General features: G+C 40.4%; 1 protein-coding gene across 3 annotated transcripts in view; it reads left to right on the plus strand.

Annotated features, from left to right (window-relative positions):
* Positions 1-27,646, plus strand: part of SMC1A (structural maintenance of chromosomes 1A) — a 36,929-nt gene that overhangs the window by 5,857 nt on the left and 3,426 nt on the right. For 2 of the 3 annotated variants that reach the window (XM_077145357.1, XM_077145358.1), the window contains exons 6-23: positions 462-720; positions 812-952; positions 1,784-1,866; positions 2,021-2,228; positions 3,363-3,548; positions 3,641-3,820; positions 3,925-4,071; positions 4,166-4,303; positions 5,516-5,632; positions 5,738-5,844; positions 11,278-11,419; positions 13,516-13,661; positions 13,753-13,906; positions 14,906-15,016; positions 25,251-25,407; positions 25,895-26,049; positions 26,174-26,325; positions 27,464-27,533. In XM_077145357.1, the coding sequence (XP_077001472.1) occupies positions 462-720; positions 812-952; positions 1,784-1,866; positions 2,021-2,228; positions 3,363-3,548; positions 3,641-3,820; positions 3,925-4,071; positions 4,166-4,303; positions 5,516-5,632; positions 5,738-5,844; positions 11,278-11,419; positions 13,516-13,661; positions 13,753-13,906; positions 14,906-15,016; positions 25,251-25,407; positions 25,895-26,049; positions 26,174-26,325; positions 27,464-27,533 (2,653 nt within the window). The remainder of the gene's footprint in view (positions 1-461; positions 721-811; positions 953-1,783; positions 1,867-2,020; positions 2,229-3,362; positions 3,549-3,640; positions 3,821-3,924; positions 4,072-4,165; positions 4,304-5,515; positions 5,633-5,737; positions 5,845-11,277; positions 11,420-13,515; positions 13,662-13,752; positions 13,907-14,905; positions 15,017-25,250; positions 25,408-25,894; positions 26,050-26,173; positions 26,326-27,463; positions 27,534-27,646) is intronic. The other variant, XM_077145359.1, reaches the window with a different exon arrangement.

The raw sequence follows: 27,646 nt of genomic DNA on the forward strand, positions 1-27,646 counted from the left end.
ATAGAACATTTACATATTGAAATTCTGGGTATGATAGGTACTCCGAAGAGAGAGAACTTGAAAGGGATGGTAGCCTTGCCTAGTGAGAGGAAGAGATGAGAGGCTCAGCTGTTGGAGTGGCCAGAAAGGCCTTTCTAGAAGAAGAAAACTGGAGCCAGAGGTTTAAAGGATAGGTATCTGAAAAGGTTCGATCAGACAAGAGACAACTAAATAAACACAGAGTAATCTTGGGAGTTGTAATGAGGGGCCTGGGATGGGGAGTAGCTGGAATGCCAGGTGTAAACCATAGGTTTCAGAAAATAGTCAGACTGTCCTATTGTGTGGAGCATCAGGCCCTTGTTCTTTTAGGCAGTTCCCTGAGGCTATCTGCGTGGGCTTAGCCCTTTTCTTTAGTTAAAAGCCTGGAAACCTTCCCCTCTCCCCAAGTGCTGACTGGTTTTCCCCCTCCACTCTGGCAAAAGGGAGAAGGACTCAGAGCTGAACCAGAAGCGACCACAGTACATCAAAGCGAAGGAGAATACCTCCCACAAAATCAAAAAACTGGAAGCAGCCAAGAAGTCCCTGCAGAATGCTCAGAAGCACTATAAGAAGCGTAAAGGTGACATGGATGAGCTGGAGAAGGAGATGCTATCAGTGGAGAAAGCCCGACAGGAGTTTGAGGAAAGGATGGAGGAGGAAAGTCAGAGTCAAGGCAGAGACTTGACCCTGGAGGAGAACCAGGCAAGTTCTGGAAGGGTTGGCAAGAAGGAGATTGCTGGGCTGACATGGCTGACTTGGTCATTCCTGTCTTCCTTCCCTATCCCTAACACAGGTGAAGAAGTACCACCGGTTGAAAGAAGAAGCCAGCAAGAGAGCAGCTACCCTGGCTCAGGAGCTGGAGAAGTTCAATCGAGACCAGAAAGCCGACCAAGACCGATTAGATCTGGAGGAGCGGAAGAAAGTAGAGACAGAGGTGGGCATGAGTTATAAGAATAGGAATAACGTTCCAGAGAAAAAGATTTCTCAGTAATGATAGTAGTAACAATAATGACAATAGCTGACATGAGTTATTTATGCCAGGCACTGTTTGTGTGTATTTAGTCATTTAATTCCTCATTTATAATTACTCTTATGGGATGGGTACTATTTTCTAAATGAAGAAACTGTAACAGGTAAAATAATTTTGCCTGAAGTCACTCTATTAAGTGGCAGAACCGAGATACAAACCTGGGTGGTCTAGCTCCAGAGCCCACGTTCTTATTGAGTATACTTTACTTACTACCTCCTTAAAACAATAGTAGTAATAATAGTAACAATAGTAGAAAGGTCTTGTAGTGCCCCAAGAGCTTACAGTATTCTAGGCATCCTGCTAAGCACTTTTAAATATTTAAAAGAGTGTGAGGAAGGCATTAATGCTAATAGCTACCCTATATTAAGTACTTAATGTGTATTATGTGAAATAGAGATTACCCACATTTTACAGATCAGAAAGCAAGTGTAGAAAAGCTTGTACACCTTTACTTTGCCTTGGTTTGAGCCTTCATTATTGGTGAGGAAGATAGACTGGACTTTGTAAAACAGCTATTAAGAGGTTCTAGAACCTGAGAGGTTCCTATCAGTTAGCAGGAATATCAGATAACATCTGTGTTTCTATTTTTTAGCAGGCCTCTTGCATTACTGACAGACTGTCCTGGACTATTCGGTTCTTAAATGAGTGGGCATATGGGGTCTAAGCCAGGGCCCCTTGGTCTTGGAGTTAATTTTCTCAGCCCCTGGTGATGGAGTGTATTTGTCTCTCTCTCAGGCCAAGATCAAGCAAAAACTGCGGGAGATTGAAGAGAATCAAAAGCGGATTGAGAAACTGGAGGAATACATCACTACCAGCAAGTATGTGGCTCTGTAACCTTCTCCTTTAACTCTTGGCATGTCCTTGTGACCCTTTCTGTCCTGCCTCACCCTAGGCAGTAGTATCCCTAGAGTCCCTCGGCTAGGATTATTTTCTGACCAGTGAGGGTAACCCTTGTGTTCCCTCCCTTTGTAGGCAGTCCCTAGAGGAGCAAAAGAAGCTAGAGGGGGAGCTGACAGAGGAGGTGGAGATGGCCAAGAGGCGTATTGATGAGATCAATAAGGAGCTGAACCAGGTAATGGAGCAGCTAGGGGATGCCCGCATCGACCGCCAGGAGAGCAGCCGCCAACAGCGAAAGGCAGAGATCATGGAGAGCATCAAGCGCCTTTACCCTGGCTCTGTGGTAAGAATGGAAAAGGGAGCTCATTTCCTGAACACCTACTCTCTTGTATTCCCTATCTTATAATTTTTTCCACAGCACTATGAGGGAAGAATTGCTAATCCCAATTTACAGGTGAGGACGCTGAAGCTCACAGAGGTTAAATGACTTGCCCAAAGCAGCATATCTTATAAGTGGAAAAGCTGCAGTTCAAACCAACTTATTCTGATTCTGAAGCATTTGTCTTGCATGGAGAGGGTTTTTTTTTTCTTTAAAAAAAAATTAGAGAAGCTGTAGATTTACAGAAAAGTCATGCATAAAATAAAGTTCCTGCATACCATCCTATTATTAACACTTTCGCAAAGAGAGGGTTTTGTTATGGCTGCCACTCTAGTGCCCTCCTTACTGTGTCAACTGCTCCATGGACCGTGGAGAAGCCAGAGAAGAGAGCCTTTACAAAGGGAAGGGGTCATGAGGCCAGGATTGCTCTCCCCGGAAGTAGATTTGGGCTCTTCACATTCAGACAGCTCTCAGACTTCTATATGAGTTCTCTTGACATGTACCAGTTGGCTCCTTAGCTTGTGGGGACATCCTAGGTTTTATCAGATCTCTTAACACTCTTAGCCTCTTCAGCCAAATCCTGAGTCTCCTCGTCCCCTGAATATTATCCCACTATTACTATAATTCCAATCCCAGGTTCAGCTAAATTTGGCTCCACAAATAATTCCTGATCTCTCCTGTGCTATGCACAATTGGGAGATAAGGGTAATTAGGCTCAGTCCCTGCTCTTGAAGATCTTGCTCTTTATCTGATGTATCATAGGGAACTATGGTTGGTTTTAGGGGTTAGGGGAAGTAGAATACAAAGATTTATTTTGCTTTGTTCTTGTGAGAATTTGAGATATGGCATATAAAGTATTTAACATAGTGCCTAGGGTAGCACTGGCGTGTGAAATGGTGAAAGTGAGGTTTGAAAAGATGATTTTGGATTCTGACATGACTAAAGTTGCTTTGGGCCAGAGCAGGCTTTTCATCCATAGGATGGGGGCTGTGTTACTGGTACAGATTCTAACCTGTCATACTTCTGACCTCCTTTCCAAGGTGGGCATTGGGATTCCTGAAAAGCCTCATGCCTGTTTTCCCTTCTTTCTTTACTCAGTATGGCCGTCTCATTGACCTCTGCCAGCCTACTCAAAAGAAGTATCAGATTGCTGTAACCAAAGTTTTGGGCAAGAACATGGATGCCATTATCGTGGACTCGGAGAAGACAGGACGGGACTGTATTCAGTATATCAAAGAGCAACGTGGGGAGCCTGAAACCTTCTTGCCTCTCGACTACCTGGAGGTGGGGCTTACAGGGATGGGGTCAGTCCAGTGCGAGAAGGCCCCTCCTCCCAGCCTTCCATGTTCTGCCACTTACTGAGCTACTTCCCACAGGTGAAACCTACAGATGAGAAACTCCGGGAGCTGAAGGGGGCCAAGCTAGTGATTGATGTGATTCGTTATGAGCCACCTCACATCAAAAAGGCCCTGCAGTATGCTTGTGGCAACGCTCTTGTCTGTGACAATGTAGAGGATGCCCGCCGTATTGCATTTGGAGGCCACCAGCGCCACAAGGTGTGGATTCCCTTGCCCAGGTTGGAGCTTAATAGGCTCTGTACTGGAGATTCCTCTGTTCGGCTTCTCCTTCTCTCCTTTTCTTTTCTCCCTACTATATGTAGACAGTGGCACTGGATGGGACCCTATTCCAGAAGTCAGGAGTGATCTCTGGTGGAGCCAGCGACCTCAAGGCCAAGGCAAGGCGCTGGGATGAGAAAGCAGTAGACAAGTTGAAAGAGAAGAAGGAGCGGTTAACAGAGGAGCTAAAAGTGAGCCACAGGCCGCACTGTCCCTGGGAGTGGGGATCCTAAACCCAGGTAGCCACCTTCTTACCACCTAGGCCTTCTTTGTCGCCCCCTTTAGGAGCAAATGAAAGCAAAGCGGAAAGAGGCAGAGCTGCGCCAGGTGCAGTCTCAAGCCCACGGATTGCAGATGCGGCTGAAATACTCACAGAGTGACTTAGAACAGACCAAGACACGACATCTAGCTCTGAATCTTCAGGTGGGTCCTGGCCTCCAGCCCTATCCTCCAAAAGCTGTGCTCATATTTCTTGGCCTGGGTTTCTCTAGGAGTGGGGAACATGTCCCTCTTTTCTCTCTCTTCCCAGCCTACTCCAGGGAACCTAGCATTGCATAGAGTGAGACAACCAGGGATTCAGAAGGTTCTGCCATATGTGTCACATTAGGCAAATTATTTAACCCCTTGGTGTCAGTTTTCTTATTTGTAAAATAGGACTTAAAATGGTACCTATTTTATAGTGTTATAGAGATTGAATGAATTAATACATACAGTGTTTAGTTCCCAGCACTTTGAAAGTGTTCAGTAAATGTTAGGTGCTATTAGCATAATTCATTCAATAAATACTTGAGTTTCTTCTGAAAGTGAGCTATAGGCATTTCAGTCCCCATGGGTTGGGGGTACTTGTTCCAAGTATTAAGTGTATTACAGTGAACAAAACACACAAAATTCCCAGCACTCAGAGAGTTTATATTCAAGTGGAGGGAAATTTAAATTAATGATGTAATATGTTAGAAGGTAGCATTTCAAAGAGAAATGGAGTAGGAAAGTAGAGATAAGGAAGGATCAATGTTGGGGTTGGTACAAACATCAGCTGTACAATTATCTAATACAGATCCATAATCCATCATCCAAAATTCAAAGTTCAGAAAGTTTTTAAAAGCAAAAGGTAGTTTGTTTTGTTTCTATTTTGGTACTGGTTTTTGTTTGTGAATTGGTGGTAAAAATCTGATGTGAATGGACATGAGCCATAGTCTGTTTAACACATTTAATGTGATTAAGACATTTAGCTTCATAAATATCAAGGTATTTGATTGTGAGATGCTTCCTGGAATAAGTGATATGTAGTATCAGTATCATTTTATCTTTTTCTAAAATCTGAGAAAGTCTGAATTTCAAAATATCTGTCCCCAAGGATTATAGATAAGGGATTGTGGACCTGTACCTAATGATGTTTACTCTATTTTCTGGGCCTATGGATTGGAGTTGTCCAAACTGGAGGCCAGGGAGGAAGCCATGTGATTGTTCAAGTGAGATATGATAGGAGACTTGATCAAGGCAATAGTGTAAAGTTCAGTTTCTCTCAATATGTGGTGTGCTACCCCTTTCTGATCATGGGGCCAGCACCATCCCAGGATAGCTCTTTCCCTCCAAGGATCCTGGTCTCTTTTGCCTTCTCAACCCCATTTCCTACAGGAAAAGTCCAAGTTGGAGAGTGAGCTAGCTAACTTTGGACCTCGCATCAATGATATCAAGAGGATCATTCAGAGCCGAGAGAGGGAAATGAAAGACTTGAAGGAGAAGATGAACCAGGTTGGTGGGGGTAACCCATGCCAGCATGTGCATCAGGGCAGGACTGGGGTTGGAACCAAGACTCTGACCAAAAGAACCTCTACCCTCCCTGACTTTTACCCTCAGGTAGAAGATGAGGTGTTTGAAGAGTTCTGTCGGGAGATTGGTGTGCGCAACATCAGAGAGTTTGAGGAAGAGAAGGTGAAGCGGCAGAATGAAATTGCCAAGAAGCGGTAGGTGAAAGTGTGGTAGAAGGGGATATTCTGATACCCTTGAGCCTGTAGCATAACATCCTTGAAAAGTCACATGCTATAATAAGGCAGGGACTATCTCTTAGAACAATGGGAGTTCAGTGGAAATAGGCCTTAAAGATAAGGGAAATCAGGGAGGCAGTACGGCATAGTAAGAGTGCCAGCTTTAGACCTGTTTTACCTAGGTTAAAATCCCAGCTCTGTAACTCCCATAGCTGTGTGGCCTTGGACAGTAACTTGACCCCTCTAATCTTCAGTTACCTTATCTGTAAAACAAAATAATAATGGTACTCATTTCATAGCATTGTTGAGAGGAGCAGATGAAATAAATCCTTATAAAGTATTTATTACATATTAAGAGCAATAATTATAGTTGATACTTAGTATTTGCAGGTTTTATATTTGCAAATTTGCCTACTTGCTGAAATTTATTTGTAATCCCCAAAGCAATACTTGCAGCATTTTTTTGGTCATTTGTGGACATGTGCCAAACATGGAGGTGAGAGGGGTGGGATCTGAGTCACTTGATATGAAGGTCCCAGATGAAGTTGAACAGGGTAACACTCTTACCTTCTTGTTTCAGCTGTCATACTGTAAACAAGTATCCTTTTCAGGGTACATTTAATGCCATATTTGTCACATTTTTTTTTGGTGATTTTGCTGCTTAAAATCGCCCCCAAGTATAGCGCTGAAGTGCTGTGTTTAGTGTTCCTCACTGCAAGAAGGCTGTGATGTGCCTTATCTAGAAAATACATGTGTTAGAAAAATTTCATTCAGGAATAAGTTATACTGCTGTTGGCCATGATGAGTTCAATGTTAATGAATCAGCAGTATAAAAAAAGGTGTCTCTTTTTTTTCTAATCTATTTTTTTCTTTTTTTTAAAATTTATTTATTAAAAAAATAAAGAAACAAAATAAAACAACATACATAATCAGTAAATCACAATATCATCACTTAGTTGCATATTCATTATTTCTTAGAACATTTGCATTAATTCAGAAAAAGAAATAAGACAATAGAAAAAGAAATAAAAGGAACACAGGAAAGGAAAAAAAACGATTATACCTACCATACCCCTTACCCCTTGCTTTCATTGATCACTAGCATTTAAACTAAATTTATTTTAGCATTTGTTCCCCCTATTATTTATTTTTATTCCATATGTTCTACTCCTTTGTTGACAAGGTAGATAAAAGGAGCATCAGACACAAGATTTTCACAATCACACAGTCACATTGTGACAGCTGTATCATTATTCAATCATCCTCAAGAAACATGGCTACTGGAACACAGCTCTACATTTTCAGGCAGTTCCCTCCAGCCTCTCCATTACATCTTTTTTTTTAATTTTTTTTTATTAATTAAAAAAATTAACAAAACATTTTGATATCATTCCATTCTACATATACAATCAGTAATTCTTAATATCATCACATAGTTGCCTATTCATCATTTCTTAGTACATTTGCATCGATTTAGAAAAAGAAATAAAAAGACAACAGAAAAAGAAATAAAATGATAATAGAGAAAAAAAAGACTATACATACCATACCCCTTACCCCTCGCTTTCATTTACCACTATTTTAAATTGAATTTATTTTAACATTTGTTCCTCCTATTATTTATTTTTATTCCATATGTTCTACTCTTCTGTTGATATAGTAGCTAAAAGGAGCATCAGACATAAGGTATTCACATTCACAGAATCTCATTGTGAAAGCTATATCATTGTTCAATCATCATCAAGAAACATGGCTACTGGAACACAGCACTACATTTTCAGGCAATTCCCTCCAGCCTCTCCACTACATCTTGAACAACAAGGTGATATCTACTTAATGTGTAAGAATAACCTCCAGGATAACCTTTGGACTCTGTTTGGAATCTCTCAGCCATTGACACTTTGTCTCATTTTACTCTTCCCCCTTTTGGTCGAGAAGTTTCTCTCAATCCCTTGATGTTAATTCTCAGCTCATTCTAGGGTTTTTCTCAGTCCCTTGATGCTGAATCTCAGCTCATTCCAGGATCTCTGTCCCACGTTGCCAGGAAGGTCCACACCCCTGGGAGTCATGTCCCACGCAGAGAGGGGGAGGGTGGTGAGACTGCTCATCGTGTTGGCTGGTCCATTACATCTTGAATAACAAAATGATATCTACTTGATGCATAAGAATAACCTCCAGGATAACCTCTCCACTCTGTTTGGAATCTCTCAGCCATTGACACTTTGTCTCATTTCCCTCTTCCCCCTTTTGGTCAAGAAGGTTTTCTCAATCCCTTGATGCTAAGTCTCAGCTCATTCTAGGGTTTTTCTCAATCCCTTGATGCTGAGTCTCCATTCATTCCGAGATCTCTGTCCCACATTGCCAGGAAGGTCCACACCCCTGGGAGTCATGTCCCACATAGAGAGGGGTAGGGTGGTAAGACTGCTCGTTGTGTTGGCTGGAGAGAGGGGCCACATCTGAGCAACAAAAGAGGCTCTCTTGGGGGTGACTCTTAGGTCTAAATTTTAGGTAGACTTGACCTATCCTTTGCGGGGTTAAAAAACAAGGTATCTTAAAGCAGAAACACTTCTAAAACAAGGTTATGTATTGATCGGTTGTTGAAAATGTTATGACTAGGGGCTTGCAGGAGCCTAACCTATTTCTCTTGGGAGCAATGTTCAGTATTTGCTAAGTCAGTATTTACAGGAACTTATATAGACTTACAGACTTAATTGAACATAACTTATTTATAGAACATAACTGCTGTGAATAATGAGAATCAACTGGTATTAGCTTTTATTGTCATTATTCTCATGTATGATGCAGGGGAGGAAGAAAGAAGTTATAGGTTGAAAGACTAGTAAGATCAAAGTAGTGGTTTCTTCTTTCTTTAAGATCCAGTTTAGTTTGTTTATTCTCTCAACAAACCTTCCTTGTGCCATATTATCCCATGTTAGGTATTAGAGGGGTCCAGAGGAGATAGGAGTAAAACAAAGATGAACACAATACTACCTCTGCTTTAAAGAAGGTCACCTTCTGGATTCTGCCCTAGTAAGCAGTTCATCTAACTGTTCACCTTTACAGTAAATACTCATCACTCTCCTACCCCCAAGCCAGGCTTGAGCTTTTGAATTGAATCGAAGACCGTCCTTATTCTCAGGGAGCTTTTGGAATAGTGGGGGAGACAATAATCAATAATGTTTTTGAGGTAGTTAGAAAATACTGAGGAAATTTCCAGTGAACTGCAGATCAACATGAGGAAAACAAGAAACTCAATAGAAAAATGGGCAAAGGATATAAATTGGCAGTTCATGGAAAAAGAAGCTTGAATGGCTAACAGCTGTATGAAGAGATGTTTAATCTCATTCATAATCAAAAATGCAAATTAAAACAGTGAGATACTTTGTACCTATCAGATTGGCAAAAGTAAAAATGACAAGTTGTTTACGTGGAGAGCCAGGAACTCTCATGTACCTCTGATGACAATTTAAACTACAGCTGTTTTCAGAGGCAATCTGGCAGTATTTGTTGAAAGTAATTCTGAATATGCCCTGTGACTTGTCAAACCCAGAGTATCTTGCTATAGGGTTGCAAGAGTCATGTTCCTCACTGCAAGAAGGCGTCACTGCAGGTGGTTCAGGTTAGCATAATTTGTGGTAGAGGGAAGCTGATGGTGTAGATGGCCATCAGTGGAGGAAAGTATAAGCCAAATGTGATGTATATGCATATTATGGAATACTGTCCAGCAGTTCAAAGCAAGAACTAGATCATAGGCAGTAACATGAATAAAGTATAAACTTAGTGTTGACTGAAAAAATTAGAAAGAATGGGATTTATAATGCTGTGAACTTGTATACACCTAGAAACAAAATGACACTTTACAAGGATATACATTTTTAAAGACATACATATATGTGTTACTTTAGAGAATCTGCTCACAGTAGGGAAAGTAATGGGAATGGGAATCAGGGATTGAAACAAAGGGGGCAAGAGGAGGGTCTTGCCAACAATAAATATGTTGTGAACTGTAGGATGTGCACCTAAAGTCCAGAAAGGGAGGAACCCAACAAAGTGCAATGGAAACTAAGCTCTCCCAAGTTCACTAAGAGTAGTCAGGAAGGTTTTAAAGAATAAGTAGTAACCTGGAGACCTGAAAACCTGAAGAATGCGTAGAATTTAGCCAGGCAGCAGCCAGAGAAGCAGGGTTCCAGGCAGTAAGAATAGCACACTTGGAGGTGTGAGAGAGCATTCCTTGTTCTGGAAACTAAGTTGTTGTGAATGTCTGGAACATAAAAACGAGATCCGGAGGAAGGTGGAGGTAGTGGAGAGGTCAGCAGGGGCCAGATCACAGAGGGCCTTATGAGTCATACTTAGGAAATTGGGTTTTAAATTGCATAGCTCAAAATTATGGAGTTACTTACATTCCCTTTGTATTACAGTGACTAATGGCTTTAATCCCCTGGTAGTACCTGTCACACGATATTGGTGGGGTGGGGGGTGAGGGGGCAGTTGAAAGTTGGCCTGCCTGGCTTACTAGTGTTCTGTAATCCTTGGGTTTCTTAAGAGGTGGAATGGAGGGCAATTTTAGAAACCTGGAACTTTCTCCATGTTTTTGTATTACTCAAACTCTATCCCTTAAGAGGTTCTGGAATTTGGGGGGCAGGGGAAAGAGGTAGTTGTTGAAAAAAGTCTAAGCCCTTGGGTAAAGATGAACTAAATACAGCCGAATATCCAGCAATGAGGACAACTAAAATTTATTGAGTACTTGTCTGTGCCAAACACTGTTCTAAGGACTTTATACATATTAACTCATTAAGAAACTCCCAGTAACTCCGAGGTAAGTACAATTTCCATTTTACTGATGAGAAAACTGAAGAATGGCAAGTGTAACTACCTTGCCTGGGCATATACTACCGATAGTACTAGTAACTACTGCATTACACTGTCATGATAGTATAGGAGAAAGTCCAAGTTTTGGTGTTAGGTCTGGGTTCCAATTTCAGATGTTGCATTTACTAGCTGTGAAGCCTTGAACAGTGTCTTTTACCTCTTGGCCTGTGTTTCCTCATTGGAAAAATTAAGATAATAATGCCTACTTATGGGACTGTTGTGAGGATTAGAGATAATGTATGTAAAGTACATAGAAGCTTAATAAATAGGAATTATCACAGCTGGGTGGATTCAGATGGACCCCTTTTTGTGCTTCCTAGGAGCTTGGGAGGACTCTGGAGTCCTTTTGGACTTGGGAGTTTGGCCTGCTTTCCTCTGCCTTATGCCATATCCACAGAGCTAGGCTGAGGAACTTAGTTTTCCAACTTCAGGGAAAAGTTTTATGTGGATATGGGTGGATAAGCTGAGTGGTGAGTGACATCCAGCAGTAACTGTAACTCTGGGTCCCTGAGCCCTGGGCCTAGCTCCCCTTTCTCCTTGCAGTTTGGAGTTTGAGAATCAGAAGACTCGCTTGGGCATCCAGTTGGATTTTGAAAAGAACCAATTGAAGGAGGACCAGGATAAAGTACACATGTGGGAGCAGACAGTAAAAAAGGATGAAAATGAGATAGAAAAGCTCAAGAAGGTAAGGAAGGAGAGTATTAAAAGACAGAATAAAAATTGAGAGAAAATATTGGAAAAGCTATGATGGGCAGAAGGATAATATCCATAATTTACACGTCTCTCATCTGAATAAGAAAAATATTAATGCCCAAATAGGAAAAAAATGAGTAAGTGACGCTGACAGTTCAAGAAGAGATTCAAGTAGCCCATAAACATATAGAAATAATTTAGCCTTACTAGTAATCAGAGAAGTGCAAATTAAGGCATCAATCAGATGTAATTTGTTTCTTATCACATTAATCAAGATTTAAAACAAAAAATGATAATGCTCAATACTAGCCATGGCACATAATCCTCTAACTCAGTTATATCTGAGGAAATAATAATCTAAAATGTTGGCTAAACTTTGAGCACACAGGCTGGTGTTTATTGCAAACATTATTTACGGTTCCAAATTGGAAACTTCCAGTGCCCCTTGGGAATTAGGAATTTAGTAAATTGTGCAACATTCATATAAATATTTTTATAGTTTAGTGTTCTTCTGATTTTAGGCATGCATGAACCCCTTTTATAGGAAAAATATCCCTAAGATCTCCAGTGTTGGTTTAAAAAATGTTTAATGTTGTTCAGATATGTGAAAACATATGTCCTTAAAATACTTAACCAAAAAGCCAAGGCAAACTTACAAATTAAACATTAATAAAACTAATAAAATTCAGATTAATCGTGTTAATTCAGTGTAACAGATGATGTTTTGCTGAAACTGAATCATTTTTTCACAGTGCAACTGTACTACTGACTGCTACAGCTTACTTCTTTTGAGTTTAGTATGCTTGTTCCACAGTGTGTTGTGCAGTGATTCAATTTTCCCTCATCTTTTCTCTTTAAATTACTATGAAACCCTTATTCCTTATGGTACACCCTCCTGTAGTGGTTTGGTCGAATATATACTTTGACTTTTACATTTGACCGTATGTTTGTTTGTTTTTCATTAACTCCTGAATATTAAAGTAGTACCCTTTGATATCATGGAATCTTAAATGCAGGTTAGGCAATAAAATCCTGGGGCAGGAATGGACATCTAGATGACCCAGAAAAATACTGTTTATTTGAAATAATTTTAATTTTAGCAGAAAAGTTGCAAAAATAGTTCAAAGAACTCTCATATACCTTTCGCCAAGATTTATCAGTCATTAATGTTTTGCCACATTTGCTTTTTCATTTTCTCTCTATATATATATGCTTATTCTTTACAAAGTATTTGAGAGTAATTCGCAGATATTATGTCCCTTATATGTGACTATTTACCATCAAAATGAAGGCAAAATATTCTTTTAAAAAATCAAAACAGAGCGGGCCACAGTGGCTCAGCAGGCAGAGTTCTCACCTGCCGTGCCAGAGACCTGGGTTCAATTCCTGGTGCCTGCCCATGCCAAAAAAAAAAAAAAAAATCAAAACATGCCAGAGACCCGGGTTCAATTCCCAGTGCCTGCCCATGAAAAAAATCAAAACAATATGGCTGCAATCGCCATTGCCTGACCACTCTCAGTCCTAGTCCCTTTACTCTTCCCAGAGGTAATCCCAGTTTAGTGTGTATTCTTCCAGACTTTTTTGTCTTTACTTATTTTTGCATTCATATATGTACTACTCATAGAGAATAAACAGTTTTGTTTGAGTGGATTTTTTAAAACATTAATGTTATACTGCTTATAACAAAATTTTTGGTGTGGAAAATGCTCAAATATAACATTAAATCAGAATATAGAGTTTTAATCACAATCTAGTATCAACTATGCAAAGTTGTCTAACTAGGAGGAAATATGCTCAAATGTTAATCTGTTATCTCTGGCTATTGGGATTATGAGTGATTTTTTTCCTGCTTTATACCATGCTTTCAGCTTTTCTACAGCAGGCCACTTGTATAACTGGTGAGGGGAAGGTAACCAAATACTTTATAAAAAGATAAAAGAAGCGTGAGGGGTGAGTGGGGGTTTGTGAGTTCATTGAAGAGAGCTCCAACAAATTGCCTAGTGGAAAGAGTGGAGGCAGGGAGAGAAGATCCCAAGGTGAAATGGAGAAAACCTTCACTTTCTGTCTTGTTGCCCCTGTTGCAACCAGGAGGAGCAAAGACACATGAAGATTATAGATGAGACTATGGCCCAGCTACAAGACCTGAAGAATCAGCACCTGGCCAAGAAGTCAGAAGTGAATGACAAGAATCATGAGATGGAGGAGATTCGTAAGAAACTGGGAGGTGCCAATAAGTAAGTGCATTCCGTTCTGGATTGAGAGGGAGTAAATAGAGGAGGCAGCCTGTTGGATTTGAGTCTCACCTTGTTCCCTGGACCTTCTTAGGGAAATGACCCATTTACAGAAGGAGGTGACAGCCATTGAGACCAAGCTTGAACAGAAGCGCAGTGACCGCCATAACCTGCTACAGGCCTGCAAGATGCAGGACATCAAGTTACCCCTATCTAAAGGCACCATGGATGATATAAGTCAGGAAGAAGTGAGTATTATTTCTGGTGATAGGAGTAAGCTGTGAACAACATTAATCAAGGATAGGGAATGACAGTGGCCTGGAGGGGCAGGCGAGAGAGAGAAAGTAGGGGCTGGAGAAAGACCTAGGAAGGATGCAGGGGAGATGAAACAAAGTGAGGTGAAGGCAGGTGAGGTGAAAGGTAGTAATAGTCTTGGTGTGAGAGGGAAGTTGAATTGATAGGGCTGGGTGCCAGTGGGTGGTGAAGGGTGTGAGCCAGGAGGATAAAGTCGTTCATTAACTTTAGGAACTTGAGATATATTAGCTTCAGTGGGTGATGGATATCAGTAGGAGTGGGAATTGAGGGGCATTAGCTAAGAGTAAAGGAAGACAGGCAGCTGGGGAACCTGAGGGATGATACTTAGCTGCACCGAGGGACTCAGCTGGGAGAAAGTGGGGTAAGGGACATCAGCAATGCAGAGGTGAAGAAGCTTAGCTGCAGGAATGGGACGGACACTTCCCAACAGGGGTGCCAAGGCATTTTATCCATTAGAAGTGAAAATTGGTAGTGAGGAGGTAGGAAACGTTACTTGTGAGGAGGTTTGCATGTATCTTAGACCTAATCATGTATCTCAGTACCCCCTGTGTCTTTCTCCCTCCCCCTTCCTAAATAGCCTTTCAGTTTAATTAAGTAAAATATTTTGAACCCTAGAAATGTGCGGGGCATCAAGGTAACACACGATATGCTTACCCCTAATCCTAATTATAGCCTTGCTGGGCAGACATTGCTCTATATTAAAAATGAGGAAATTCAGAATCAAAGAGCATAACTTGCCCAGGATCAATCATAAGTAAATGGTAGAGTTCAATTTTGAACTCAAGTCTTTCTACCTTCAAAACTGCTGTTCCTTCTGCTTTCTAGCAAGGTGCTTTCTCACAGACATTGAAAGCTGCAAATGCCCCCAGCCTTTTGGGGGGCACCCTCATGGCCAGTCTCCTCCATTAAGACTCTCCCGCTTGCCATTGCAGGGTAGTTCTCAGGGGGAGGATTCAGTGAGTGGTTCCCAGAGAACGTCCAGTATCTATGCACGAGAGGCTCTCATTGAGATTGACTACGGCGACCTGTGTGAGGATCTGAAGGTGAGGATCAGCTGCAGGGGGTTGGGGATATCTTCCCAGCTCTCCAGACAGGGTCAGCCCACTCAGGGCCCTTTGGAGACCATGGAGGGAAAGAGGGGGAGAGCTGGCAAGGGAGGGACGATTGAGTTGTGATCCAGAATTGCTGCCCCACTTCTCCCCCATACATATACACAGACATATGCACAACCCCCACCCATCCCCAACTCCCAGTTACTCATGTCCCTGTCTACTGCCAGGGGAATCTTCCATGTATGTACACATCTAATCACAGATAGGTAGAGAGTAGGCTTCCTGTACAGTGAATATGTTAGACCCCAAAATGTTCCTCAGGGCTCTGTTCTGGGTACACTTTTCTTGTTTAGCACTCCTGTATCATACCTCCTGTATCTTTTTCATTCTCCTGGCTTCACAGGTACCTCAGCCCCAGTCTTTCTCCCCAAATCTGCCTCATCTCCTCACTGCAAATCACATGCTGAAACAAGACCTTACCTCCTCCTTCTTTCACTTCACATAATAAATAAATTATGAAGCCCTGTGGATTCTACCTCTTAAATATCTGTTGAATTCTACTTCTTCCTATTTCTACTGCTTCTTTAGTTCAGGCTACTTTCATCTCTCACATAGACTATTACTGCCAGAGCCTCCTAAATAGTTTCCAGTGCTTTCTAATCCATGCCTCATCATTATAGCCAGCAGACCCTGACTGGTTCTAACTTTCTGTTTTAGGAAATTTCAAACATAGAAGTAAACAGAATATGATGAACCCCAGGTACCCATTACGCAGCTTCAACAATTAGCAACCTATGGTCAATCTTTCTTCTACTTCCTACCTCCATTGGACTGTTTAAAGCAAATTCAGTCTTATTTCATCCAGTTTATATCTCTAGAATATGAAGATTCTTGTTTTAAAAACCAGAACCACAATATCATCTCTAAAAATTTAACAATAACTCCGTAATATCATCTAATATTCAATTAATACTAAGATTTCCCAAAAAATCCTATAAATATCTTTTTTGTTAACAGTTTGTATGTTTAAATCAGGATTCAAGTCCACCTGTTACAAATAGTTTATCTGTTCTAGTCTATAACATTTTTTCTTCACTCTTTATTTCTTTCTTCCCATTTCTTTATGGAAAACACTGGGTCATTTGTCCACAGAATTTTCTGCATTCTGAACATGGCTGATTATGTGACATTATTTTTTTTTAATGTTTTATTATAAACCTTAACATACGAGCATTCTATACATGGTGTACAATCAATGGCTCACAATATCATCACATAGTTGTGTATTCATCACCATGACCATTTTTTTGAACATTTTTATCTCTCCAGCAAAAGAAATAAAAAGAAAAAAAAACCTCATACATACCATACCTTACCCCTCCCTCTCATTGACCACTAGTATTTCAATCTACTCAATTTATTTTAACCTTTATTCCCCTATTGTTTATTTTTTATCCGTATTTTTCACTCATCTGTCCATATAGTAGATAAAAGGAGCATCAGACACAAGATTTTCACTATCACACAGTCACATTGTAAAAGTTATATCACTATACAATCATCTTCAAGAAACTTGACTACTGGAATACAGCTTTACAGTTTCAGGTACTTCCTTCTAGCCACTCTAATACACCATAAACTGAAAAGGGAATATCTATATAATGCATAAGAATAACCTCCAGAATAACCTCTTAACTCTGTTTGAAATCTCTCAGCCACTGACATTTTATTTTGTCTCATTTCTGTCTTCCCACTTTTGGTCGAGAAGATTTCTCAATCCCTTGATGCTGAGTTTCAGCTCATCCCAGGATTTCTGTCCCACATTGTAGGGAAGTTTATAGCCCTGAGAGTCATGTCCCATGTAGAGGGAGGGAGTGCGGTGAGTTCGCTTGTCACATGGGCTTAGAGAGAGAGGCCACATCTGAGCAACAAATGAGTTTCTCTGAGGGTGACTCTTAGGCCTCATTTCTTTGTGGGGGGGTGGGGGGGTGCATGGTCCGGGAATCAAACCCAGGTCTCCCGCATGCAAGGTGAGCATTCTACCACTGAACCACCCACACACCCTCTTAGGCCTAATTCTAAGTAGGCTTAGCCTGTCCTTTGCAGGGTTAAGTTTCATAGAGGTGAACTCCAAGATTGAGGGCTCGGCCTATTGATTTCATTGCCCCCACTGCTTACAAGAATATCTGGAATTCTCCAAATGGAGAAGTTGAATTTTTCCCCCTTTCTCCCCATTCCCCCAAGGAAACTTTGCAAATACTTGTTAATAAAGAATAAATAAATATATAAATAATGATAAATAAATAAATAAATCACTCTGGGATTTATCGGGGACCACAGTAACCTGGACAAATCCACAGAATCTCCTGCACTACCCATGTACTTATGGTATTCAATTAAACTGACCATACAAGTTAAATTAGGCATTCATTTTAAAATAAGAGTGACCATCTATTTTCAACACCCTGCAATGTTGACATTCCTTTATTCTACCTCATGCAGAAGTATTTTTTAATTTGTACATTTAATCACCATCATTGTACACTGTAGGCACTCCTAAATTATACCAAATCAGTCTTTATTGTCTGGAGGCATTTTTGACTGTCATAACTGGGGTAGGGAGTATTAGTGGTTAGATTCTAGGGATGCTGCTGAACATCCTACAGTGCTCAAGACAACCCTCCCCCCAAACAAAACAAAACAGTGGATCATCATCCCCAAATGTCAGTAGTGCTGAGATTCAGAAACCCTGTTGTAGAGTATGTGCTGACATACTTAGAGACGAACTTATATGTCTGGTATTTTTATTTAAAATAATTTGAGTATAGGGAGGGAGTTGAGGATATAGATGGCACAGTATTGGCCACGGGTTGATAATGGTTGAAGTTGAGTAATGGGTACATTGGGGATTTGTTATATTATCCTCTGTATTTTGTATATTTATATAATAAAAAGTTCAAAAAGGCAACCATGATCACTGAGTTCAAGTGTTGTTAGTTTGGTCCATCCTTTATAAGTATCAGCCTTTCATGAATTGGTTTTAGCAGCTGTTGGTGATCATTGCCTAGCTCTGTTAGGCTATGCAAAATGGTATATTTCTAATTCTCTTATTCTTCTTCCATTTATTAGTTGGAATTCTAAATAGAATAACTTTCCCATATCATCTGTTTACTTCTCTTGAAATACAGTTAGTACAGGAAATGTAGGCTAAATTCTTAATTCTTTTATTTGCCAGTTTTCAGAGTAATGAGTTGGTTGCCCTAATAACTCTTAGGGTTAACCAATATTTTTTTGCATTCATTATCAATGTATGTATTTAAATGAATTTGATATGTTTCAGTCTCCCAGAGGCATTTTTCTTCTTGACACTCAAATTGTCCCTGCCCTTGCCAGTGAGAAATACTTCAGGTTGATTTGTGTCATTTTTAGGTTATTAAAGAAGATTCCATATGTGATAGTAAAACATTAACAATGCTTTTTCATGTAGCTCTCACTAATCAGCTTGTGTCATCTCACCCCTACACCTATACACACACTCCTTTCCCCTCCTTACTAGATTATTTTAAAATAAATTCTGGACATCATATCATTTCACTTGTAAAATTTTACACTCTATCTCTAAAAGAGATAAGGATTCTTTAAGAAATTTTACTACCATTATCACACTAAAAATAATAATTCCTTAATATCATGATTAGCATTATGATATTAAGTTTCCCTAATGTCATACACAGGCATTCCCACAATTTGCTTCCTTGAACTGAGAGCCAAATAAGGTAGGTAGGTAGAAAAATGGATGATGGATGGGTGATTGCTAGATGTATTGATTGATTGATAGGTCTTTTGAGTCTCGTTTAATCTGTAGGTGCTCTTGCTATCTGTTTTTAGTTTTCTTTATATGTTTTTTGTTGTTGAAGAAATTGGGTCATGTCTCCTGTAGGACTTTCCACATTCTGTACTTGACTGATTGTATCCCTGTGATATTTAAAATGTCCTCCAAAAAAAACAAGCAAAATAGTTCCGTTATCCCCTATTGTTCCTGTATCAGTGTTATTCATTAGAGATTATGGTATGCCTCGTGTGTAATTTTCTAGTAGCCACATTTTAAAGAGAAGAAATTAACTTTGATACTATATTTTGTTTAACCCCAATGTCCAAAAGAGTATCATTTTAACATGTAAACAATAGAAAAATTATGCCAAAGTATTTAATAGTTTTCTTATACTAAGTCTTCAAAATCCAGTATGTATTTTATACTTAGAGTATCTTAATTTGTCTCAAAATTTTCGTCAGAAAGATATGATCTGTATTTATTACAATCAGCTTTTTTCTTTTTTGTGAAAAATAACATATGAACATTTCATATTTCAAAACATTGCAACAATTTGATGTAGAACAGATTTCAGAGTTTGGTGTGTGTTACAATTCCACAGTTTTAGGTTTTTACTTCTAGGTGCTCTAAGATACCGGAGACTAAAAGATTGATCTGTATTTAGATTTCATAAAACTTTATGGTTGAAAAAAAGAAGCCCACATACCCAAGCTGTTCTAAATATATTTAGAAAGGTTTCCTAAATCGGAATTGATATGAGTTTTTTTGTTTTGTTTTGTTTTTTTGTTTTTTATTAATTTTTATTTTTTTTTATTAATTAACGGAAAAAAAGAAATTAACCCAACATTTAGAAATCATACCATTCTACATATGCAATCAGTAATTCTTAACATCATCACATAGATGCATGATCATCGTTTCTTAGTACATTTGCATCGGTTTAGAAGAACTAGCAACACAACAGAAAAAGATATAAAATGTTAATATAGAGAAAAGAAATAAAAGTAATAATAATAGTAAAAAAAAAAAACTTATAGCTCAGATGCAGCTTCATTCGGTGTTTTAACATGATTACTTTACAATTAGGTATTATTGTGCTGTCCATTTTTGAGTTTTTGTATCTAGTCCTGTTGCACAGTCTGTATCCCTTCAGCTCCAATTACCCATTATCTTACCCTGTTTCTAACTCCTGCTGGACTCTGTTACCAATGACATATTCCAAGTTTATTCTCGAATGTCCGTTCACATCAGTGGGACCATACAGTATTTGTCCTTTAGTTTTTGGCTGGACTCACTCAGCATAATGTTCTCTAGGTCCATCCATGTTATTACATGCTTCATAAGTTTATCCTGTCTTAAAGTTGCATAATATTCCATCGTATGTATATACCACAGTTTGTTTAGCCATTCTTCTGTTGATGGACATTTTGTGATATGAGTTTTTAATTAAATAAAATTAAAAGTTTAGTTCCTCAGTTGTGCTAGCCACATTTCACATGTCTAATAACCACATGTAGCTACTGCCTACAGTATTAGACAGTGCAGATCTAGAAGCTTGCTCAGATTCAAGTTTCTTTGCTTTGTTTTGATCTAGTTTTGTGACATTACTTCCATATACAGATACATAATGTTTAGTTATGGCTCTTTGTGCCTTTAGCAGCTGCAGTGATCAATCATTAGGGGTTGCAAAATGGTGATGTTTTTATTCTATCATTTCATTGTTTTTTAGCTACGATTATATAGAAAGACTTCCTCCAATCAATTATTTGGTTACCCTGTGGTACTGGTTGTATAGAAAAGGCAGGATATATGCTTGATTCTTTCCCTTTTATTTTCCAGGTTATAAAATAATGAGTTGGCTCCTTGGCATTATCAAGATTTTTCCACTGAGTTGTTTTCATCTCATTTATGGACTTGGGGATTTTGGTGTGTTTCAGTCTCTTGTGGTTATTATCTTTGGTGCTCAATCCTTCCGACTTTGGCCAATGGGAACTTATTCAAGTTGGCTTCTGAACCATTGACACAGCCTTTGTATTCTTTGATATTTTCCTTGCTTTCTGATATGACCAAATAGTCCAGGCTCTTCCTCTGCATTTCCTGCCCCAGACCTGGAATTAGCCATTTCTCCTAGAAGCTTTGACTTTTTAAAGTGGGAAATGCTCTTATTTAGTGACTACTATCTGGACTATGGAGTGCTTATCACTACTGGGTTGGTCAGTGCTTCCAGAATGTGAGTAGCCTGGGCTGTGAAATACATTTTTTTATCTTGAAAGAAAACTACATCATGAGTTCATACTGATCTTCCTATTGAAGTAATTAATTTTCACAGTTTAATGTCATTGATTTCACATTTAAACCTCCAGTTATTCTTGCTGAAAATCATAGTTCCTACCAACATTAACATAATGACATATTTACTTTATCCTACTCATACATAATAGTTTGAAAACCACAATATGATGTTATGCCTAATAATTTGAGTATTGATTACTCTTTAAGATGTCTTTTAGGTTCTTTTTGTCATTAAGCTCATGTCTCACTGGGCATGTTAGTCACATTTCTACGTTTCTGAGTGTTTAACCAACTTGAAACATAGTTAGGTTTCATTGATTTGTTTTCAGTTTTTAGCATGTAGATTGTTTTTACAACTGTCATTCATTAATTTTTCAAATGTACAGAAAAATTGAAAGTGTAGTGGTCACTCATATATACCCTTTACCTTAGATTCAGCAATGAATATTTTACCACATTGGCTTTGCCTTTCATTTCTCTTGTCTCTCTCCCTCCCCACTCCTCTCTACTTCATACACACTTTTTTTCTGAACCACTTGAAGGAAGGTGCAGATATCATGATACTTTAATCCTAAATACTCTGTGTGCATCTCCTAAGAAGGAATTATCCTACATGATAACAATTCCATATTACAAATAAGAAAATTAATAGTAATTTCATAATATCTAATATCCAGTCCATATTCAAATGTTCCTCGTTCCAGTATTGTTTTGTAGTTTTTTGATATGGAATTAGGATCCAGTCAAGATTCATGTATAGCTTTTAGTTGTTTTATCTCTTTAGCTCCTCTTAATCTGAAACAGTCTCCTCACCTTTTATTTTCATGACATTGATCTGCTGAAAGGTCCATGTGACTTGTCTTGTAGAATGTCCCACATTATGGATATGTTAGTTTCCTTAGAGTATTGTTTAACTTGTTCTTCCAGTCTTGTATTTCCTATAAATAGGAAATTTGGTCTAATCTAGAGGCTTGATAGATCTGGGTTAAGTATCTTTTTGGCAAGAACACAGATGCTGTGCACTTTATATTTCATCGTGCCAGTGGGCATAGAATGTCAAGATATCCCACTATTAGTGATGCTAAGTTTGATCCCTTAGTTAAGGTGTTAATTGCCAAGTTGCTCAACTGTACGTGTACACTTTTACGTTTGTAATTAGTGAGTAATCTTTCAGGTGATTCTTTGGCATCTTGTGAATATCCCTTTCCCCACCAATTTTTTACTCAGTGGTTTCAGCCTTTTAATTTAGTTTTGTTTTATAGTTATGTAAAATCATTACAGGTTCTAAAACTAAAAATGTAAAACAAAGTACATAATGAAAAGTCAAGATTCCATTCCTGTCCCCTTCACCTCCCTTGTTCCCAATTGTGTAGGCTATCAAGGTTCAGTCAGCACCTTCCAGCAACAGCTTCTGACACCAACTGCAAATATTGCAGTAACTCAACCCAATTTAATTCTCACTTCACCTGGAGTTAGGCCAGACTCTGAAAGTTAAGGACAGCCCTTAACCACTCTTACTTTTGACCAGCTGGCTACAAATTTGGGGTCCCTCCCCACCCCTTCAGGTTCAAGAACTTGTTAGTAGAACAACTCAAAGAACTCACTGAAAATGATAAGCTTTCGATTATAGTTTTATTATCCTAACAGGATGCACATAAGAAGAAGCCAAAAGAACAGACAGATAGGATGAGGTCTGAAAGACTCTCACATGTAAGCTTCTATGTCCTCTCCACATGGAGTCAGAACTTGTCACCTTCCAGACAGAGGAGATCTATTTTTTCAATAATGGAAGCTCCTAGGAGTTTCAAATGTCCCAAGTTTATATGAGATCTCATTACATAGGCATGATTGATAGAGTCAACGTCCACATGGTTGAACTCAATCTGTAGCCCCCTTCCCCAGCTTTAGGAGGTGGGCTGATGTGTGACTTAAAGCCACAACCCCCTGATCACCTGGTTGATCTTTCTGTTGTGGCTAGGTGTGGTCCTAGGCCCACCTTGAAGAACAAAAGGCATGCCTATGACAGGAAGTGCCAAATATTCAGAAATTGCTTCCCTAGGATTTGGGACCAAGGCCAGCCAGGTTTTTCATTGTGGTATACCTGCCTGCCTTTATGGGTAACTATTTCAATTAGTTTTTCGATTATCCTTTTTTTACTTTAAGAATACATATGTATATAAAAATATTCACACTTCCTCTACCCCATTCTCAGGAAGATGATGACATAGTATTTTGTACCTTTCGCTTAAGATATCCTAGAGACCACTCCATAGCTGTACATAGACATCTTCAGAACAGCTTGTCTAAAATATGAATCTGTTCATGTCCTTCCTATGCTTGAAACCATTCAGTGGTACCTCATTTCCCTCCAGAAGGAAACCTTTTAACGAGACCTATAAGGTCCTTTGTAATGTAGCTTCAGCGTGTCTCACTAGCCTTATCTCTTCCTGTACCCTCACCCAGCATACATATTCATGTACACACAATCGCTACTGTTGCCATACTCAGTTGTTTCTTTTTTAACATTTTCTAATTGTGAAATATAACATATATACAAAAAAGCAGTAAATTTCAAAGTACATTTTAACAAGTAGTTAAAGAATAGATTTCAACATTTAGTATGGGTAACAGTTTCATAATTTCGTGTTTTTCCTTCCAGCTGCTCCAAGACACTGGAGACTAAAAAGAAATGTGAATATAATGACGGTAGTCATGCTCATGTATTAAATCTTAACTTCTCTGTTATAACTCCTCCTTCTGCTTTGATCCTTCTGCCAATCTGTAGGGATATTTGGGTTATGCCCTCTTCTAACTTTTTTTGTGTTGAAAAGGGGGTGTTGACGATACTCGATTAGGGGATGGAACTGGTTGATGTTCTTAGAGAGACTGGCCCTTCTGGGTTTCAGGGCTTACCTGGCCTAGAAACCATCTGAAGGTTTTAGGTTTCTGAAAAGTAAACCTAGTACGTACAACTTTTGTAGCATCTCACATAGAGCCCTGGGTGTTCTTTAGGGTTAACAGAAATGATGTTTGTTGGGGTTTGGCAAACTGGCAATTAGCAATATCTAGCTGAAGGTTGCCTAAGAGTAGCCTCCAGAATAGCCTCTCGACTCTACTTGAACTCTCTTAGCCACTGTTACCTTATTTTGTTGCATTTCTTTTCCTCCTTTTGATCGTGAAAACATTGTCAATCCCACAGTGATAAGGCCAGACTCATCCCTGGGAGTCATGTCCTGCCTTGCCAGTGGGACTCAACCCTGGATGTTGTGTCCAACGTCAGGGGGACTGAATTGCTTTTAATTCTTTGAACAAACCATAAGAAAACTCCCTGGCCTTTGCATGTAATGTTCCCATCTGCTTAGAATGCTGTTCCTTCCCTCTGTCCTCCCCCATTTATCTTATAGGCCTGAGCTTAGACATATTCCTGGATGCTTTCCCTGGCCCCCAAGTATGAGTTAAGTGAGCTTCTCGTGTGCTGAACCAATACTGTCAGCTTGTCTTTGCCTTAGCATTAATCGTACAGTATTCTTATGGTTTACTTATATCATTGTTCAGCTGGATCCACGAGCCCTTTGAGCATAGGAACCGTTGCTCACAGATTATGAGGAGTCCCAGTGCTTGGCACGTACTTGGCATTCAGTAAACATTTATTGACTAAAAGTGGCAGAAAGGTACAAGCCCAGACATGTGAATACGATATCCATAGGCCTAAAATCAAAAATAAACTTAAGTGCTTGCTGAGATGTAGTGATCTGACCAGAAAAGATGCATTGCCTTAATCATTATAGAGCTGTAAGTGGAGTCTACAGCAGTCTGGGTGGGAGCCTCTAGCTCACCCTGAGATGGCACTGACTCCCTGAGATGGCATTCAGGAATATGCCTGGGCTGAAAGCCAGAGGTGCAGTACCACCAGCTTCTCCTGAGAGACAAAGAGGTTGGCAGGGTCTGGGGAAGTGTTAGAGATGAGAAAGCAGCTTCACCCTGTAATTTCCATGAATGGTAGAAATAGAAATGGTAGAAAGAGCTGAACTGGGGAAGAAGACCCTGTCTTGGGTTCAAGGGCCAGGCCCTTCTTGATGTTGCTGGGTCTGGGGCTTACAGGATGCCCAGGCTGAGGAGGAAATTAAGCAGGAGATGAACACACTGCAGCAGAAGTTGAATGAGCAACAGAGTGTACTCCAGCGTATTGCTGCCCCCAATATGAAGGCCATGGAAAAGCTGGAAAGTGTCCGAGACAAGTTCCAGGAGACCTCAGATGGTAAGCTTTCCCCTTCTACTTAGGCCTCAGATGAGGGCAGGAGGCTGGAGGTGTGCCAAGGACCTGTTGTTGAGCATCACAACAGTTCTAGTTTTTAGCAAGCTTTCTTATTTAATACTTCCATGAGCGCTGAACAGTAGGGGTTATTACACTTATTTTTAGAAAGTAGAAAACTGTTGTGGTTTAGATAGGGGAAATAACCTATGCAAGGTCACACAGCTGGTTGCTGGTAGAGCCCAGGGAGAAGTCCATGTTGATGTGGATTCAGGCCCGTATTTTTTCCTCTATGTGATGTCTTCTGTGCATCCCACTGGATGATCAGCATACTGGATACTGAGCCTTCCTGGGACTCTTTCCAGACTTTCTCCCTCTTTGGGATGTGCCTGCTTTGTGGATTGTCATACGCAGATCATTCTTGCCAGGGTATGTTCCCCAGCCTTGGCAGAGCCAGGACACTGAGGGGTCATGTGTCTTTCCCTTGTGGCAGAATTTGAGGCAGCCCGAAAGCGAGCCAAGAAGGCCAAGCAGGCATTTGAACAGATCAAGAAGGAACGTTTTGACCGCTTCAATGCTTGTTTTGAATCTGTGGCCACCAACATTGATGAGATCTATAAGGCCCTGTCCCGCAACAGCAGTGCCCAGGTAGGCTGAAGCCTCTTACCAAACCAGCTTCTGCCATCCTCACTCGTCCTTCCGTCTACAGGCTTCCTCTCCCCATCCCTCTCCAGACCGAAATCCATATGCTATCCCACCTGTATCTCCCCAGGCATTCCTGGGCCCTGAGAACCCTGAGGAACCCTACTTGGATGGCATCAACTACAACTGTGTGGCTCCTGGCAAACGCTTCCGGCCTATGGACAACTTGTCAGGGGGAGAGAAAACAGTGGCAGCTCTGGCTCTGCTCTTTGCCATTCACAGGTAAGGTTGCTTACCCCCCCCGCCCCCCCCCACACCCAGGGCTGTTGGGAGAGGCTGAACTGAGACCACCCAGAGGCTCTGGACCCAAGGATATAAAGAGATCTTCAAAGGTGATGATGCTCTGATGAAGTTTGGATTTCATCCCTGTTTTTTTCCCTACTATAGTGTAACTGGCCTTGATTTTCCTGGACCTGTCCTCCCCATCCACCCTTATCTACTCAGCATGTCCTCACTGGCCCTTGCATCTGTTCATTTCTGCCTCCACACTTTTGCTTATGTAGTTGCTCTCTGATAAGCCCTTTCCATGAAAATCTAGTTTGACTGTTACCTTCCACCCTTTCATGCCTCCTCATTTTCCTTCCCTTCCTATAAGAAGCCCTATTTGACCACTGCAACCTGCCCTGAACTTCCCCTCCTGAATGCCAATAGTACTTCTGTCTGACCCCCACAACTTAGTGCTTGATTGTGCAGCGTCATTCAGTAAAGCATTTCCTGAAGGCTACTCTGTTCCAGACACAGTGGGGTATTAGGGGCACAGATGAGTCAGACATGGTCTCTGTCCTTGAGGAGCTCACAATCTAAACAAACATATAAATAGTTTGCTAAGTATTGCTACCAAGGTGAGCATGGGTACCATGGATGTTTAGAGGAGGGCCACCCAACCCAATCTGGGGCAGGATTTGGGTGGCCAGGGAATGAGGTCAAGATCAGGTCTGTCACCTGAACAGGAGAAAATACAGGATGAATAAAAAGTTTGCCAAGTTGACCAGCAGGCTTTCTTGGCAGAGGATGCAACATGTGTGGGGGCAAAGAAGTAAAACAGTGTGTGCAATGCAATGGGTGGTAGATCTCTAGGACACCTTCGTCATTATGACTAGAACCTAGGAGAGCTTTCTCTCCAGCCATCCTGGAAACTCCCTGAGAGGACCATGTCTTCTCTTGGTTCTTCTGCAGGATTCTGGAGCACAAGGCTGGGTTGATTTATTAGCCTTTAGGGGCTCAGGCAACATTAAAACCTACGTTTAGTCTCTGAAGAAGTGGAGGGGAAGCTGGTCTGTTTGATGGGGCCTGGGGCTGCTGCTCCACCCCGTCTTGGCCCCTGCCCTCAGCATCATTTCATCTATTGGTTTTCTCTCAGCTACAAGCCAGCCCCCTTCTTCGTCCTGGATGAGATCGATGCTGCCCTGGATAATACCAACATTGGCAAGGTGAGTGTGAGAAAGGTGAAGTCCCAGGAGGGAGACCCCCAGGTTGGGGCTGGGTTTCAGAGAGCAACTCCTGAGTGATACCTAGTTGTTCTGCCTGCTGTCTGTGCCCGGGA

Source organism: Tamandua tetradactyla, chromosome X (assembly GCF_023851605.1).
Source record: "Tamandua tetradactyla isolate mTamTet1 chromosome X, mTamTet1.pri, whole genome shotgun sequence".
NCBI classification, from domain to species: Eukaryota; Metazoa; Chordata; class Mammalia; order Pilosa; family Myrmecophagidae; genus Tamandua; species Tamandua tetradactyla.